This window comes from Pan paniscus, chromosome 13 (assembly GCF_029289425.2).
Source record: "Pan paniscus chromosome 13, NHGRI_mPanPan1-v2.0_pri, whole genome shotgun sequence".
NCBI lineage: Eukaryota > Metazoa > Chordata > Mammalia > Primates > Hominidae > Pan > Pan paniscus.
Genome location: NC_073262.2, coordinates 72,396,594 through 72,411,374, shown reverse-complemented (window position 1 = coordinate 72,411,374; position 14,781 = coordinate 72,396,594). Strand labels below are relative to the sequence as shown.

The 14,781-nt window shown below is 43.8% G+C and overlaps 1 protein-coding gene across 2 annotated transcripts in view; it reads right to left on the bottom strand.

Annotated features, from left to right (window-relative positions):
• KLHL23 (kelch like family member 23) overlaps window positions 1-14,781 on the bottom strand; it is a 17,878-nt gene extending 3,097 nt beyond the window's left edge. Inside the window, exons 1-4 of one of the 2 annotated variants that reach the window (XM_034954459.3) lie at window positions 14,514-14,781; window positions 12,355-13,569; window positions 7,151-7,303; window positions 4,032-4,105 (exon numbers count right to left, since the gene is read on the bottom strand). In XM_034954459.3, the coding sequence (XP_034810350.1) occupies window positions 4,062-4,105; window positions 7,151-7,303; window positions 12,355-13,567 (1,410 nt within the window). In that variant the 5' untranslated portion in view covers window positions 13,568-13,569; window positions 14,514-14,781 and the 3' untranslated portion in view covers window positions 4,032-4,061. The remainder of the gene's footprint in view (window positions 1-4,031; window positions 4,106-7,150; window positions 7,304-12,354; window positions 13,570-14,513) is intronic. The other variant, XM_034954455.3, reaches the window with a different exon arrangement.

Below are 14,781 nucleotides of genomic sequence, written 5' to 3'. Positions count from 1 at the left end.
ATCTCACAACTCTACTTCTTCTCCCTTATTCCCAGGGCTGTGACAAGAGTGAGGCTAGCGAAGTGCTTAGGGTGCAAAATGCAGGGAGGCAGAACTCTGTGAGTCATTTGCACTGCATGGCCTTACATTTTGTGCCTGAAGCATCTCATTTGCCTCATCCTGGTCTCTGCCCTGTTTTCTTCCGCACACCCACTTTTATCATCACTCCTAGCCTGTCAGTTCACTCTCTGGGAATATCAGTCATAAAATTACACTTAAAAACCTTTCGCTGGAGCCCCAAAGGAAGAGTAGGATTTGTCAGTGCATTCAAATTAAAGCAAGGAAAGATTTAGCACACTATCGCTGAGCTGTTCCTTCTGCCTTGAACTCTCTCCTCTCCCCAGGTCTCTGCACAGCTGCATCCTTCCTGTCATTCCGGTCTTGTCTTACTCTCACCTCTTCAAAGGGCATTCCCTGACCACCCAGCCTGAAGTGGCCAGGCAGGCGTCTCTAATTCTCTCCATAGCACTTCTCATTATCTGGAATGTTTCTTTTCTTTTCTTTTCTAGAGACAGGGTCTTGCTCTGTCACCCAGGTTGGAGTGCAATGGCACAATTATAGCTCAATGTAGCCTCAAATTCCTGGGCTCAAGTAATCCTCCCATCTCAGCCTCTCAAGAAGCTGGGACTATAGGTATACATCACCACAACTGGCTAATTTTTGTATTTTTGTAGAGATTGGGTCTCCCTTTGTTGCCCAGGCTGGTCTACAACTCCTGGCCTCAAGAGATCCTCCTCTGCCTCAGCCTCTCAAAGTGCAGGGCTTACAGGTGTGAGCCAGGTGTGTTTCTTATCGTCTCTCTCTCCCTCCTGGCAGCACAGGAACTGTGTCCTGCTCACTAACCTATTCCTAATTGGAGAATGGCAACTGTCTGGCACCTTGTGAGAATTCAATAAATATGTGTTGAATAATGAATGAATTGTACTTTGTACGCTTGTGTCCCAATGTGTCCTCACATTATAACGCAGAAGGAAAGCTTATAAGCAAGCCCCTCTTTAGAAAGAATAATACAATCAGAAATGTGATTTCCAGATGAATGTGGTGGTGCACACCTGTAATCCTAGCTACTGGGGAGGCTGAGGCTGGAGGATTGCTTGAGCCCAGGAGTTCAAGGCTAGTCTGGGCAACACGGTGAGACCTTGTCTCTTAAAAAAAAAAAAAAAAAAAAAAAAAAGTGATTTCCTCTTTAGGAGTGGAAGACAACTTCTTATCAGTAAAGTTCTCCCTCAGTTTTTTTTTTTTTTTTTTTTTTTTTTAGAGACAGAGTCTCGCTCTGTCTCCCAGGCTGGAGTGCAGTGGCGCAATCTCGGCTCACTGCAACCTCTGCTTCCCGGGTTCAAGTGATTCTTATGCTTCAGCCACCCAAGTAGCCAGGATTACAGGTGTGCACTGTAGCTGAGACTACAGGTGCGCACCACCATGCCTGGCTAATTTTTGTATTTTTAATAGAGATGGGGTTTTGCCATGTTGCCCAGATGCTAGTCTTGAACTCCTGGACTCAAATAATGCACTGAGATTACAGGCGTGAGCCACCGTGCCCGGCCCTCCCTAGGTTTTGACAGCTAAGGAAAGTCTTAGAAGATTGCATTTTTGCTTCGCTTCCACATATTTTTCTCGTTACTGACATCCAAGAAAATAATTATCCTACTTGTTAAAAACTCATTTTTTACTTTCCAGTTATTTATATGTTGAATTTTTATAGGATTTACTTGTTTCAAGTACTTGTGAAACACTGCTTATATCAATTATATGAATCATTCAACTAATGGTTATTGTGAAAATGATAGTTCAAATATTTTATCAGTTGGTAAAAGTGATTCAACATCACTCACTAGGCTTTTCTTAAATTACTTGAAGTTTATCAAAACACCCCAATTTTTGATTCATATGTTAAGAAAGCCATCTGTCTTCCTATAGCAGTAAAAATATTTAAGTAAAGTGATTCCTAATCATTTTTTCTCTTTTACTCAAATACAACACATGTTCTATTGTTGTGGATAGGAACTTTTTCTTCCTGAGCTGTAATTGCGTTTTTTCTTGTTAGTTAACCCCTCTAAGCCACTGAGGCTCTGGGACTGTGCCTTGCTCACTGTGCTCCTAGCACTGAGTATATAGCAGCATGTAGGATGCACACAGCAGATATGCTAGACATGAATGAGTGAACAAATGAATAATCAAGAATGGGAGTGACACCATCTGTCACGGCTCAAAAGTTTACACAGAAGTATAAAACATCAACACACAGCAGTCTATATTCAGTGTTAGATGAGTGATATGAACAAACAGCTAGAGGGATTCAGAGAAAACCACAATATCCATTTGAATTGATTTCAATTTTTTTTCCTAAGATCTTTTCTCATTGAAGAGCCTGTAAAGTTTATGTAGTCTAACTTTCTGATTTCACTGGAAGGTAAGGCCCAAGAGCTTAGTCTACTTGCCGATGGCAAGGCAGGTAAATAAATGGCAGGGCCAGGAAAGTTCTCTCCCCACTTGACACAGCTCTCCACAGGTCCTTCTTTATCACGTACTGCTTCCTCTCGGCTCTTCACACACTCTTGTTCCTCAGCTTATCCCTCAACTCTGCCCGTTTCCTAGGATTCTGCCCATAGCTGTATTGCTGGTCCCACCCTACCAAGGCATCTTATTCATCCCCATACCCAGAGCCACCATCCAAGCAAACAATCCCCAGATCTCTACATTCAGCTACCTCCCTCCTTCTCAGCGGCAAACCCACATTTCCCTTTGCCTGCTGGACAGCTCTTTTGGGTTATCCAATGATTCCTTTGCTCTAAACTATAAAATCGAGCTCATCACCTCCCCTCTTCTCCCTTCCTGTCAGCTTCTCCTTCAGTATACCTCATTCTCTCAGACAACCAGCCAGAGACCCTGAGACGACTGTCAACTCCTTTCTCTCCTTCATCTCCTGTATGCTGTCAGCCAAGGAAGCAATCAGCTGTTGAATCTATGACATTCCTCACGTCGGCCCCTCTTTTCTACTCCTACCACTTCTTCAGGCTTTCAGCATTTCTCCCTTGGTTAAACACAATAGTGTTAGTAGATCCCCTTGCTGTCTTTCTCCCAATCTACCTAAAAGGAGTTCTCTTCCTTTTTTTTTTTTTTCTTTTTTTTTTGAGATGGAGTCTTGCTCTATCACCCAGGCTGGAGTGCAGGGGCATGATCTTCGGCTCACTGCAAGCTCTGCCTCCCGGGTTCACGCCATTCTCCTGGCTCAGCCTCCCGAGTAGCTAGGACTACAGGTGCCCGCCACCATGCCCAGCTAATTTTTTTGTATTTTTAGTAGAGATGGGGTTTCACCATGTTAGCCAGGATGGTCTCGATCTCCTGACCTCATGATCCGCCCACCTTGGCCTCCCAAAGTGCAGGGATTACAGGCGTGAGCCACCGCGCCCAGCCAAGAGTTCTCTTCTTAAAACCAGAGCTGAGCCAGGTGCAGTGGCCCAGTGCTTTGGGAGGCTGAGGCGGGTGGATGACTTTAGGCCAGGAGTTCAAGACCAGCCTGGCCAACATAGTGAAACCCCGTCTCTACTAAAAAAAAATACAAAAATTAGCCAGGCGTGGTGGTGCATGCCTGTAATCCCAGCTATCTGGGAGGCTGAGACACAAGAATCGCTGAACCCAAGATTGTGCCACTGCACTCCAGCCTAAGCAACACAGCGAGACTGTCTTTAAAAAAACAAAAACAAAAACAAAAAAACCTAGAGCTGATCACACATCATTCTCTTGCTCGAAAACCTTTATGATTCTGCATTTTAAAAATTACCCAGACTGAGCTGGGTGTGGTGGCTCAAGTCTGTAATCCCAGCACTTTGGGAGGCTGAGGAAGGTGAATCACAAGGTCAGGAGTTTGAGACCAGCCTGGCTAACATGGTGAAACCCCATCTCTACTAAAAATATGAAAAATCAGCTGGGCAAAGTAGCAGCGCCTGTAATCTCAGCTACTTGGGAGGTTGAGGCAGGAGAATAGCTTGAACCTGGGATGCGGATGTTGCGGTTAGCCGAGATCACACCACTGCACTCCAGCCTGGGCAACACAGCAAGACTCCATCTCAAAAAAAAAAAAAAAAAATTACCCAGACTGCCATTCAAAGCTCTCCATGACATGCTCTCCAACTGAGCTCTCCCAACCAATCTCCCATTCTACCCTCTTACATTCCATTCATTCATGTCTGCTCCCAGGTAACGGAATACACCTGAAACTTTCCTTTCCACCTTCCTCCACTGGGCTGACTTCTTGCCAGAAAAACCCTTCCTCAAAAACTACCTTCCTTATTTGGGGCCATTCTTTAAGGCCCAGCTCATAACCACCTACCGTTGGAAGCATTCTAAGATAGTCAGATTTCCCTTAATTAGACTTACACTCTTTTTATTCTCAATTTCAACAGCACTTGTTTTTACAGAATTTAGCAGAGACTGTCCTGTATTTCCATTATGTATGTATATTTGCTCCTGGATTCTGAGCTCCTATGGCAGTAAAGACTAGCACTTAATCATCTTACATAATTATCAGAATCCTACCTTTTCCAATGTAGGGTCTCAATAAATGTCACCTTGAATTCAATGCAACTATAGTCCCGTGTTTTCCAATTATACAAACTACCCCATTAAAGGGGTTAAGATAAAATATAATACTTATATTATCTTTAAAAAATAATAGTAGTCATTTCTTCTCAGTGTAAGCAATGTATCTCTATGAAGTCAACTCAAGGATGACATTTTAATTCCTCAGGAGGTACTGCTAAAATCCGTACGAAACAAACCTTGCTATAATTCAGTGGATGCAGATGCACAGCCTTCAAGAGCTTAAGGATTTAACAGACTAGCTGAGCAAAGCCAGCCAGGAGCAAGAAAAACAACGGCACAGGCCCCCTAGGTCAGTGACGTGAGGAGAATTGGAAGGACTGTGGTGAAACGGAGCACACAAGCCTCATTTAGGGGAACAGCTGCCCCCTGGCTCCCGTGACTGCTGCCTAGAAGGAATACATCCAAGGCTGCTAGGTCTTCCCTTTTCTTCTAAAGGACAGAAATAATGATTTTTACTTGAAATTCTCTTAAATTTTAAATACTGGTAACAAGCCAGTTCAAAAATATTTTAAGGACTGTGAAAGCTAAACAGAATACATCATGCAAGGTACTGATTTAAAATCTGTTTTTTATGTTTCATCAGGAAAAAGTTCAATGTAAATCAAAACTACATGTGGATGCATATTATGTTACCATTGATTTATACTATAATTTAACATTTATTTTGGATTTTCAATTTGCCATGACTTATTAATACTTTGGATTAAGTCCAAAGTGACACTGTCTCTCAGACTCTTTTTCATGTAGTTAATAAGCTATACGAAATCTGTTATGGAAAACTTATTTTTGAGGGAAACTCTTAATGACATATACATTAAATTTATAATATAAATAACTGCCCTCTAATTTGTGAATTCTGACTTTTCATGTATCGGATTTTCTTTGTAAAGATAAGCTTATCCACAAAATAGGCAGAGTAACATCTAACTTCTAAGGGTAACATGAGGTTCAGGTGAGATAATAGTGAAGTTCAAGCCAGTCTGTCTAGGTTTGAACCTCAGTTCTAATAAGCACTAGCTGGCTAACCTTGGGCAATTTATATAATCTCTTTGACCCTCAGTGTCCTATAAAATGTGATAAAAACAGTACCTAGCTCATGGAATTATTTTGAGGTTTAAACAGATTATACATGTAAAATTACTGGAATAGTTTGTGCCTGCCACACACTGACTGAATAAATGCTAGCTATTTCTCACTATAAGTTGTTACTATTCCTTTCCATTATAACTTCATTGATCACAGCAGAAAGTGGTGGGGAGTCTGGGATGGTCCATTTGGGCTACCAGGAGGGAGAAGTTTACCCGTTCCATGGTGTCTTTGCAGCCAGGGAAGCCTGGGGCTAAAATTCCTTCTCATGCAAAGCCTGGGCATATGGAGATGCAGCACCAGATTTAGGTGTGCTTCAGCTGAACCATCATATGGGATAGATGATGTATGGGCTGGAAGTAGCTGCCTTGGTTGAAAGCAGGAGAGTCTCCTCCCTTAAGGAGAGACAGATTGTTTAGTGGCTACAGCACAAGTTATGGAATCAGACTGCCAGATTTTGAACCCTGGTCTACCACTTTCAAACTGTGAAACTGTGACCTTGGAAAAGTTACTTATTGTTTCTAAGCCTCCATTTCCAAATATGTAAAATGGTGACAAACAATACCTGCTCACAGACTTGTAGTGAGAATCTGAGGTAATACACATATGAAGTGCTTAGCCAGTGCCTGATCTATGGTAAGTATTACTAGTCCTCTCAGATGGTTCCAGCTTGTGAATTTCAACTACCCCCTCCACTGACCCACATGGAAGCCTGATGCTCTATGGAAAATGATTCAAGGTAACATGGTGGTACGATGATATGAATCTTTCCTAATGAAAACAACTTAAACCTATGGCATAACTGAAACAGACTAAAACTTGTGCTTCCCTCTGAGCTCTTCACAAAGACACAAGTCAAAGAACAGAAGACATCAAGAAGGTAGACCATTCCTTATGGGCAGACAGCATGTTCCCTGTATGAGTGTTAAGGTAAGGCCAACATATGGCTCTGCACATTGTAGGAGTGAGTGCTTAATAGTAAGTGAAACCTAGAAAGAACATGCTTCTAAAACAGGAAACAATCTCTAGCTGAACTTCAATCACTGGGTACCCTTTCTGACTATTTGATAGAATGGTGCTTTTCAACTACTTATGAACATTGTATTTTATATAATTAATGTCATAAATGAAAGATGGCACATAAAGGAAAAAAATTTTAAAGACGCTAATATTTTTGACCACATAGACTTATAATGTGCATTGTATAAAGACATCAGGGAAAATATTTGTAGATGTGACCCAATCAGAATCTCATTGTGATTATTGTTGGATGGACATATATGAATATTTTGAGACTTTTAATTCTACCCATGTGTAGTCTACAATAAAATCAGCATTTTCTATTTCCAGTCCATTTTTAGCCATCCTTTATGCTACTAAACTACATCACAACATACACTATTTGAGACAGTATTTTTGTTACCTGGATGTGGACTGGAGGTGATGAGGCTCCATTCGTTGATATCGGAATTGTAGCTCTGAACTTTGTCATAGGTGCAGCTTCCTCTGTAGCCACAGTGGCCACCAATGACGTAGATAACATCATGTAAGACACAGGCAGTAGCATTTCCCACACCTACGTATTAATTAAAATCACATCTTTAGATTGATCTTTTGTTCTTTTTTGCAGTGAACACTGGGCTAAATTTATTGTTGTTTTTGTTATTACTGATGGTAAAATGCAAGGTACTGTGCTAAGTGCTGTAAGGGACAAAAGAATAAAAAAGGAAGGCTCTTTGTGCTCTTAAGAGAGGGTGAGACGTGCACACAAACACAGCCATGCACCATGCACAATGATCTCCATAAAATTATAATGGAGTGGAAAATGTCCTATCACCTAGTGATACTGTGGTAGCTGTTTTAAAGACATGGCATAAAGCATTCTCATGTGTTTCTGGTGATGCTGGTGTAAATAAATCTACGCCTCTGGCAGGTCCTTCAAGAGGTATTCCAGAAGAAGGCATTATTATCATAGGAGAGGATAGCTCTATGCCTGTTATTGCCCTTGAAAGCCTGCAAGTGGGACAAGATGTGGAGGTGGAAGACAGTGATATTGATGACTCTGACATTGATGATCCTGACCCTGTATAGGCCTCGGCTAATGTGTATGTCTGTGTCTTACTTTTTAACAAAAAAGTTTAACAAGTAAAAAAATCAATAAGTAAGTTATATATATATAATATAAAAAAGCTTATAGAGGCCGGGCACAGTGGCTCACGCCTGTAATCCCAGCACTTTGGGAGGCCAAGGCGGGCGGATCACGAGGTCAGGAGATTGAGACCATCCTGGCTAACACGGTGAAACCCCGTCTCTACTAAAAATACAAAAAATTAGCGGGGCGTGGTGGCGGGCGCCTGTAGTCCTAGCTACTCGGGAGGCTGAGGCAGGAGAATGGCGTGAACCCAGGAGGCGGAGCTTGCAGTGAGCCAAGACAGTGCCACTGCACTCCAGCCTGGGTGACAGAGCGAGACTCCGTCTCAAAAAAAAAAAAGCTTATAGAATAAGGATAAAAAGAAAGTATTTTTATAAGCTATATAAAGTCTACAGTAATGCCTGTAATTCCAGCAGTTTATGAGGCTGAGGCAGGGGATCACTTGAGCCCAGGAGGAGTTTGAGACCAGCTTGGACTACAAAGTGAGACCACAGCTCTACAAAAAATAAAAAAGTAGCCACGTGTGATAGCATGTGCCTGTAGTCCCAGCTACTCGGGAGGCTGAGGTGGGAGGATTGCTTGATCTCAGGAGGTCAAGGCTGCAGTGAGCTATGTTTACATCACCGCAGTACAGCGTACATGTCAGAGCAAGACCCTGTCTCGAAAAAAGTAAAAAGTCTACAGTAGTGTACAGTAATGTCCTAGGCCTTCACAATCCCTCCCCACTTACTCACTGACTCAACCAGAACAACTTCCAGTCCTGCAAGCTCCATTCATGGTAAGTGCCCTAAATAGGTCTACCATTTTTATCTTTTATGCTGTATTTTTACTGTACCTTTTCTATGTTTAGATACACAAAGACTTACCATTGTGTTATACTGCTTAGAATATTCAGTATAGTAACATGCTGTACAGGTCTGAAGCCTAGGAGTAACAGGCTATACCACACAGCCTAGGTGTGTATTAGGCTGTACGATTAGTATGGTACAGCCTGTTGTTTAAGTATAACGTTCACATGACAAAATTGCCTAATCACACATTTCTCAGAACATATCCCCATTGTTAAGTGGCACATGGCTGTAATTAGAACACTAGATATAAAATGGAAGAAACACCATGAAAAAAGGGACAGATGAACTGCTGGGCATGGTCAGGGCAAGAAAACACTGCATTTGACGAGGGAAATCACAGCAGGTGGTGGTGGAATTTGACCTGGGTGATGGTAGGAAGTTGGCAAGTATAGGTGAGAAGAGGCCATTCTAGACAGAGGGAAAAGCCAGTGCAAAGGCTTACTGGACAATGTTAAGTAGCCCAGTTTGACCAGGGCAGGTGGCACATTGAGGGTTGTTGCATGGGACTTTAAGGCTGGCATGGTAAGTTGAAGCCATGTAGCAAAGGATACTGATGCCCAACAAAGAATCTGGATTTAATTCAGCCAGATTTTAAAGATTTTTAAACAGGAATAGAGCAACTAACAAAGGAAGAACAGGTACCAGAAAGATCTAGTTAACTGGCCAGGGTGGGTGGTCTCGAGGGCCTGATTTTGAAGGGGCTTTGGGTATGGAGGGAAGAGCATAGAGGAAAGAGACAGGTAAAACACACAGGTCTTGATGACTGACTGACGCAGAGGCAAACCAAATCGATTTTGAGGTCCTGAGCTGGAAAAACTGGAATCACTGATGCCAAAACAAGGAGGGGTGTGGGAAGTCGAGGAGGGGAAGGAGAGGGAGGGGAAGGAGGAGGAGGAAGAAGAAGGCAGAAGGAGGGAGAGGGGATGGGGGAGGGGAAGGGGAGGGGAGCAGGGGAAGGAGAGGGAGGAGGGGGAGAGGGGGGAGAGGGAGGAGGGGGAGGAGGGGGAGGAGGGGGAGGAAATAGGTTTGGAGGGAAGATGAAAAAAGGAAGAAAGATGATGAGGATCATTTTAGTTGAAAATGTTGGTTTTGTCTTTCCACTAACTTTTACCTAGCACCATTTTGCATGATACAGTTCAATCTTCTTGTTCCTTTCTATTCCAAAATAAAAGTGGATTTATAAGTAGAGCAGTTATGATGGAAAAAAATAAAGATTCAGGAGTTCCTAAACAGCCAAGTATTTATTTATTCTCTGTACATTAGTGAACTTAATTTGGGTCCAGGACCAAAAAAAGGTAATAAATTTTAAATTTGACTGTACCCAAATTAAGTTTATTACCAGAGAAAGCTGCTATTTCACTTCAAGGCTACAAAATAAAACGAATTGAAAAAAATGTTATCCTTTCTACCAAAAAATGGGAATCTAAAAGTTCAGTATGGCTGGGTGTGGTGGTTCACACCTATAATCCCCACACTTTGGGAGGCCAAGGTGGGAGAATCACTTGAGGCCAGGGGTTCAAGACCAGCCTGGACAACATAGTGAGACCCCCCCCCCATTTCTAGTTTTAAAAATTAAAAATAAAATTTAAAAAATTGTTTTAAAAAAGTTCTGTATGAGTCCATCCACCAAAACAAGTAGTAGTCAAAACTGCACATAACTGGCAGTGTTACCTCTCCCTGGGATGACTACATATAAACAAGAATCAAAGCTTTGAGTTCAAAGTATAAAACTGGAATTTCAGACCCAGTTAGCAGGTGAGGGAGGACTTTGAGGTATGAGGGTCTCCTACTCCACTCAAGGTTAACGCAAGCATGCATATGGCTTTTGTTTCACAGTAGATACACCATCGCAGCATATCTTTTTTCAACAAGCACTGTTCTAAATATAAATTTTTAAAATTTCAGTAAAGTAATAAGCTTTCATTCTCAAAGAAATATACTCTGAACCTACCCTTGTAATCCCAGCACTTTGGGAGGCCAAGGTGGGGGGATCACTTGAGGTCAGGAGTTCAAGACCAGCCTGGCCAATATGGTGAAACCCCGTCTCTACTAAAAATACAAAAATTACCTAGGTGTGGTGGCACATGCCTGTAATCCCAGCTACTCAGGAGGCTGAGGCAGGAGAACTGCTTGAACCCAGGAGGCAGAGGTTGCAGTGAGCCAAGATCACGCCACTGCATTCCAGCCTGGGAGACAGAGTGAGACTCCATCTCAAAAAAAAAAAAAGAAAAAGAAAAAGAAAAAGAAATATACTCTGAACCACAAAACCACTGAAACTGTTATATCATCCTTAAAAAACAGAATCAGAAATGTAGGCTAGTTTACAATAGCTGCTTAAATATATGGACTTTTCTTATTTCTTTTGCAGAAGAGGGGTCAGGACATTCAGAGCCCTCCTGGAATCGGCAAGTAGTGGTGAGACTCAGGCAAAGACAAAAACCAGGGGAGCAACAGCACCGGGCTTTCTGCTATCTTCTCCCACCCTGGTGTGACAGTGGTCACAACTTCACATGAAATCAATTTCTGCTCTATAAGGGTTGACATGTTCTTCAATACCGACATTCAGGACAATCATGCGTAACATTTATAGCATGCTTACTCTGTGTCAGACACTGTTCTAGGCACTTCACAAGCATAGATTAATTTAATCCTCTCAATGATCCGAGATTAGGTAATATTGTCATCCCCATTATACAGATGACAAAACGGGGGCACAGGGTGATTAAACAATTTGCCAGAGCTCATCAGCAAGTAAGAGGGAAGCAGGGATCTGGATGCAGGCAGTTTAGCTTCAGAGACAGCGTGCCTGATCCCAAGACTGTTCTGCCTCTCAGCTTCCTGCCTGTCATCCAAGGATCATACCAGGTCAGATTTCCAGACCAGGTCAAATTCCCACACTCTCACTAGCATTAAAAAAGAAACAGAAAAGCCTGGGAAGAAACATTTGGGACAAAATGATACAAATTTGGTAACGACCTACCAGTTGTTTTTGTACAACTCCTCAGCACCAATGAATAAATACAATGAAATAAGATTCCCGTTTAACTTTTTTTCCAGTGGGAGAGAAGGAGAGCAAGGCAAACAAATCGCCAAACACAGCAGAAAATAGTGTTTATCAGACAGATACCGAGACCCAGGGGTGTGCCGGGTTCTGTGGGCCACATGAGGGAGAGTATGGTGTCTGCCCCTCTCAGAGAGGACTGAATTGCAAAAGCAGACGTTGTCTCTAGTTCCTGGAAGAATGTACTTTGTTACATCCTGTAGGGACCAAACCTTCCAAGGTTTTAATGAAGGACCTCTTGAGAGCTGATCAGCGTATTTTGAGAGGAAAAAGTTGAATAGCAGAATTTTAAAGGGTTCAATTTTAAGAACATGAAAGAATGAAAAACTCTCCAGATTTGTCTCTTCATCTAGCCCTTGACTTGAATATAAATTCTCATAACTCTCAGACAAGTTGGGAACTATGCTATACTGTTTTTATCTGGAACATTCTGTGTAGCATTATTTGTATAATTCACTATAGTTCCTAGATAGCATCCCAAAGTGATAAATTCAAGAGAAGTGAGACTGCTGGCCTAGCTCCAGACATCTAAAAAATACAAAATAAACATAATCTCCACTTACCTTTAATCATGTTTGCAATAGGAATCCATTTCTCTTTTAAAGGATCATAGAACTCAGCCTCTTCTGCTGGAGCCCCTTTTCTGTAACCACCTAAAGCATAGACACAGCCACCCAAGGTGACTGCACAGTGGTAATACCTGGCATTGAGCATTGGCAAACCTTCTGTCCATTCATCACTTTCACTGTTATAGATCCACACTGTGTCAAGAGCTTCTATGTTATCCGTCCTGTAGCCCCCAGTTACATAAATGTTGGGTCCTAAACATGTAACACCATAGCTCTCCCTGGTATAATCTGGTATTTCTGCTCCCTGAATCCAAACATTTGTCAAAGGATCCCATATGTGAACCTCTGATAAAGGATGCCAGTAATAGCCTCCAATTATATACATTGTGGCTGTGGACCTCTGGGAAATCTCTTTATGCATGGGATTCAAGGCATTGTATATTAGGGAGCGGATCTTATTTTCGGTGAGCAGGCAGCTTCTTTGAAGGCCTAAGGCTGTTTTTAAGTACACTGGATCTATATCAATGTTGATATAGCTCAGTAGATTATAGAGGCATTCAATTCGATTTTCTACGTCATGAGCAGTCCACTTAATAACTGGCTCTATGATAGCTTCTTCTTTCCAAACACTGAGATTCTTTCTGGACAAGATAAAGAGAAACTTTTCAAGGCTGATTTCCAGAAATTCTTCTTGTTGCCACACTTCCTTAAACTTTGAACATAGAATTCTTCGAGATTCCTTCTCTAGTTCTGGACACACATGAAATTCTGCAAAGGAGTGCATTCCAATACAATTATCAATATCCAAGTGCCTTACCAAAAACCGCTCACAAGCCTTCTTTACTGAAAGGAACTGTAGCAGATCCGCTGCCTCAAGCAGGCTTTGAACATTTCTTTTAGTTATTTCAATTTGGGAAGTGTATGCATAATTTACAAGGCCTTCCAGAATATCATGGTGGATGCCAGAGAGTTTTATTTTATTTTTAAATTTTTCTTTCATGTCAGCTGTGAACATTGCCTTAAAATAATTGCTGCAAGCAGCTAAAACGGCTCGGTGACAATGGAAAATTATGCCTGAAGGACACTGAAGAGTAATATCAGTAAATAATCCATCCAAGTAAAATGTTCTGAATGCATCCAGAAAATCCACTGGATGTGTTGAATCCTTGAAAAGATAAATATAATCTTCTTGTCCTTTTAGAGCCATGGCTGCAATAAATATGAAATAACAAATGTGTTTTCAGTGTTGCACATTCTCTCAAATAATCAATGCTAAATAACTTGACTAGCATCGGATATACTCCAAAACTGGACTAAGTTCAGCATCTAAATAATAAATGCAAAATGTGGATGGACTGTTTGATCATTTATATGGTGGTCAATTTAAATTCAGGGTAGCTCGGAGCTTGAAATGAGGCTCCTGGATTTTTCAGTAGTCCTTTTGAGAGTACTGATTTGCTATTCCATTCACCGCAATCTACCCTGGCCTGGCGTTCGGAGATGAGATCCCACACTAGGCAAGGCAAGTGTCCGAGGGTCACCCCACTCGAGGCCGGACCTCAGCTGTCTCGGCTCGGCCCCAATTCAACCTTTTCCCCAAGCTCGTCTCCCTTTCAAATCACATCGAAATGCCAAGAAAGGGATGATGGAAATATAAATGGACAAGAAGAGGTCTCGGAAAAGGGAAATCCTGAGCCCTTTCGCTTAAGGAAGGAGAGAAAGGAAGGCAGCTCGGCGCAGCCCTTGCAGCGCGCGCCCCCTCCCCCGCGCCCGCCGCAGGGGTTTCCGCGCGCCCCGCGCCTGGGCCCCGGCCCACGTTCCCGCCCGGAGACCGCCCCGCCCCGGGGCCAGGAGCGGGGCTGGACTCGAGGGCGCCGCGTGCCGCCCGCGGGCCCGGTGCCCGCGTCGCTCTGCCCGGCGCTCCGCGCAGGTGTGGGAAGGACGCCGCAGGCAGCCCCAGCGCAACGCGTTCGGCCCGGCCCGGCGCCCGCGCGGCCATTGTCTGCGCTCCTCTCCCGCGCGGCCTCGCTGCCCGCGCCCGGCCCCGCTCCCCGCGCCCGGCCCCGCTCCCCGCGCCCGGCCCCGCTCCCCGCGCCCGGCCCCGCTCGCTCCCCGCAGGCCGGCCTCGGGCTGCGGGTCCGCACCGCACCTACCTCCCGCCGGGGCTCGGGACGCGGCGCTGGCCCGCGGGCTAGCAGCGAGCGGGAGCGGGGACGCCTCCGGCCCCTCTGACCATCTTTGGAAGAGGCGCTCGGAGGCCGCCAGCTAGTGCCGCTCCACCCCACAAGCAGCTCCTATTTTGGTGTCCCGGCGGCTCCCCCGCCTCCACCCGAATAGCCCCCCGCACCGTCTGGGCGCGAGGCCACTCGCGGGAACTCCCCCGTCGCCGGGCCGCGCGGCGAGCGGGGCGGGGCGTGCAGG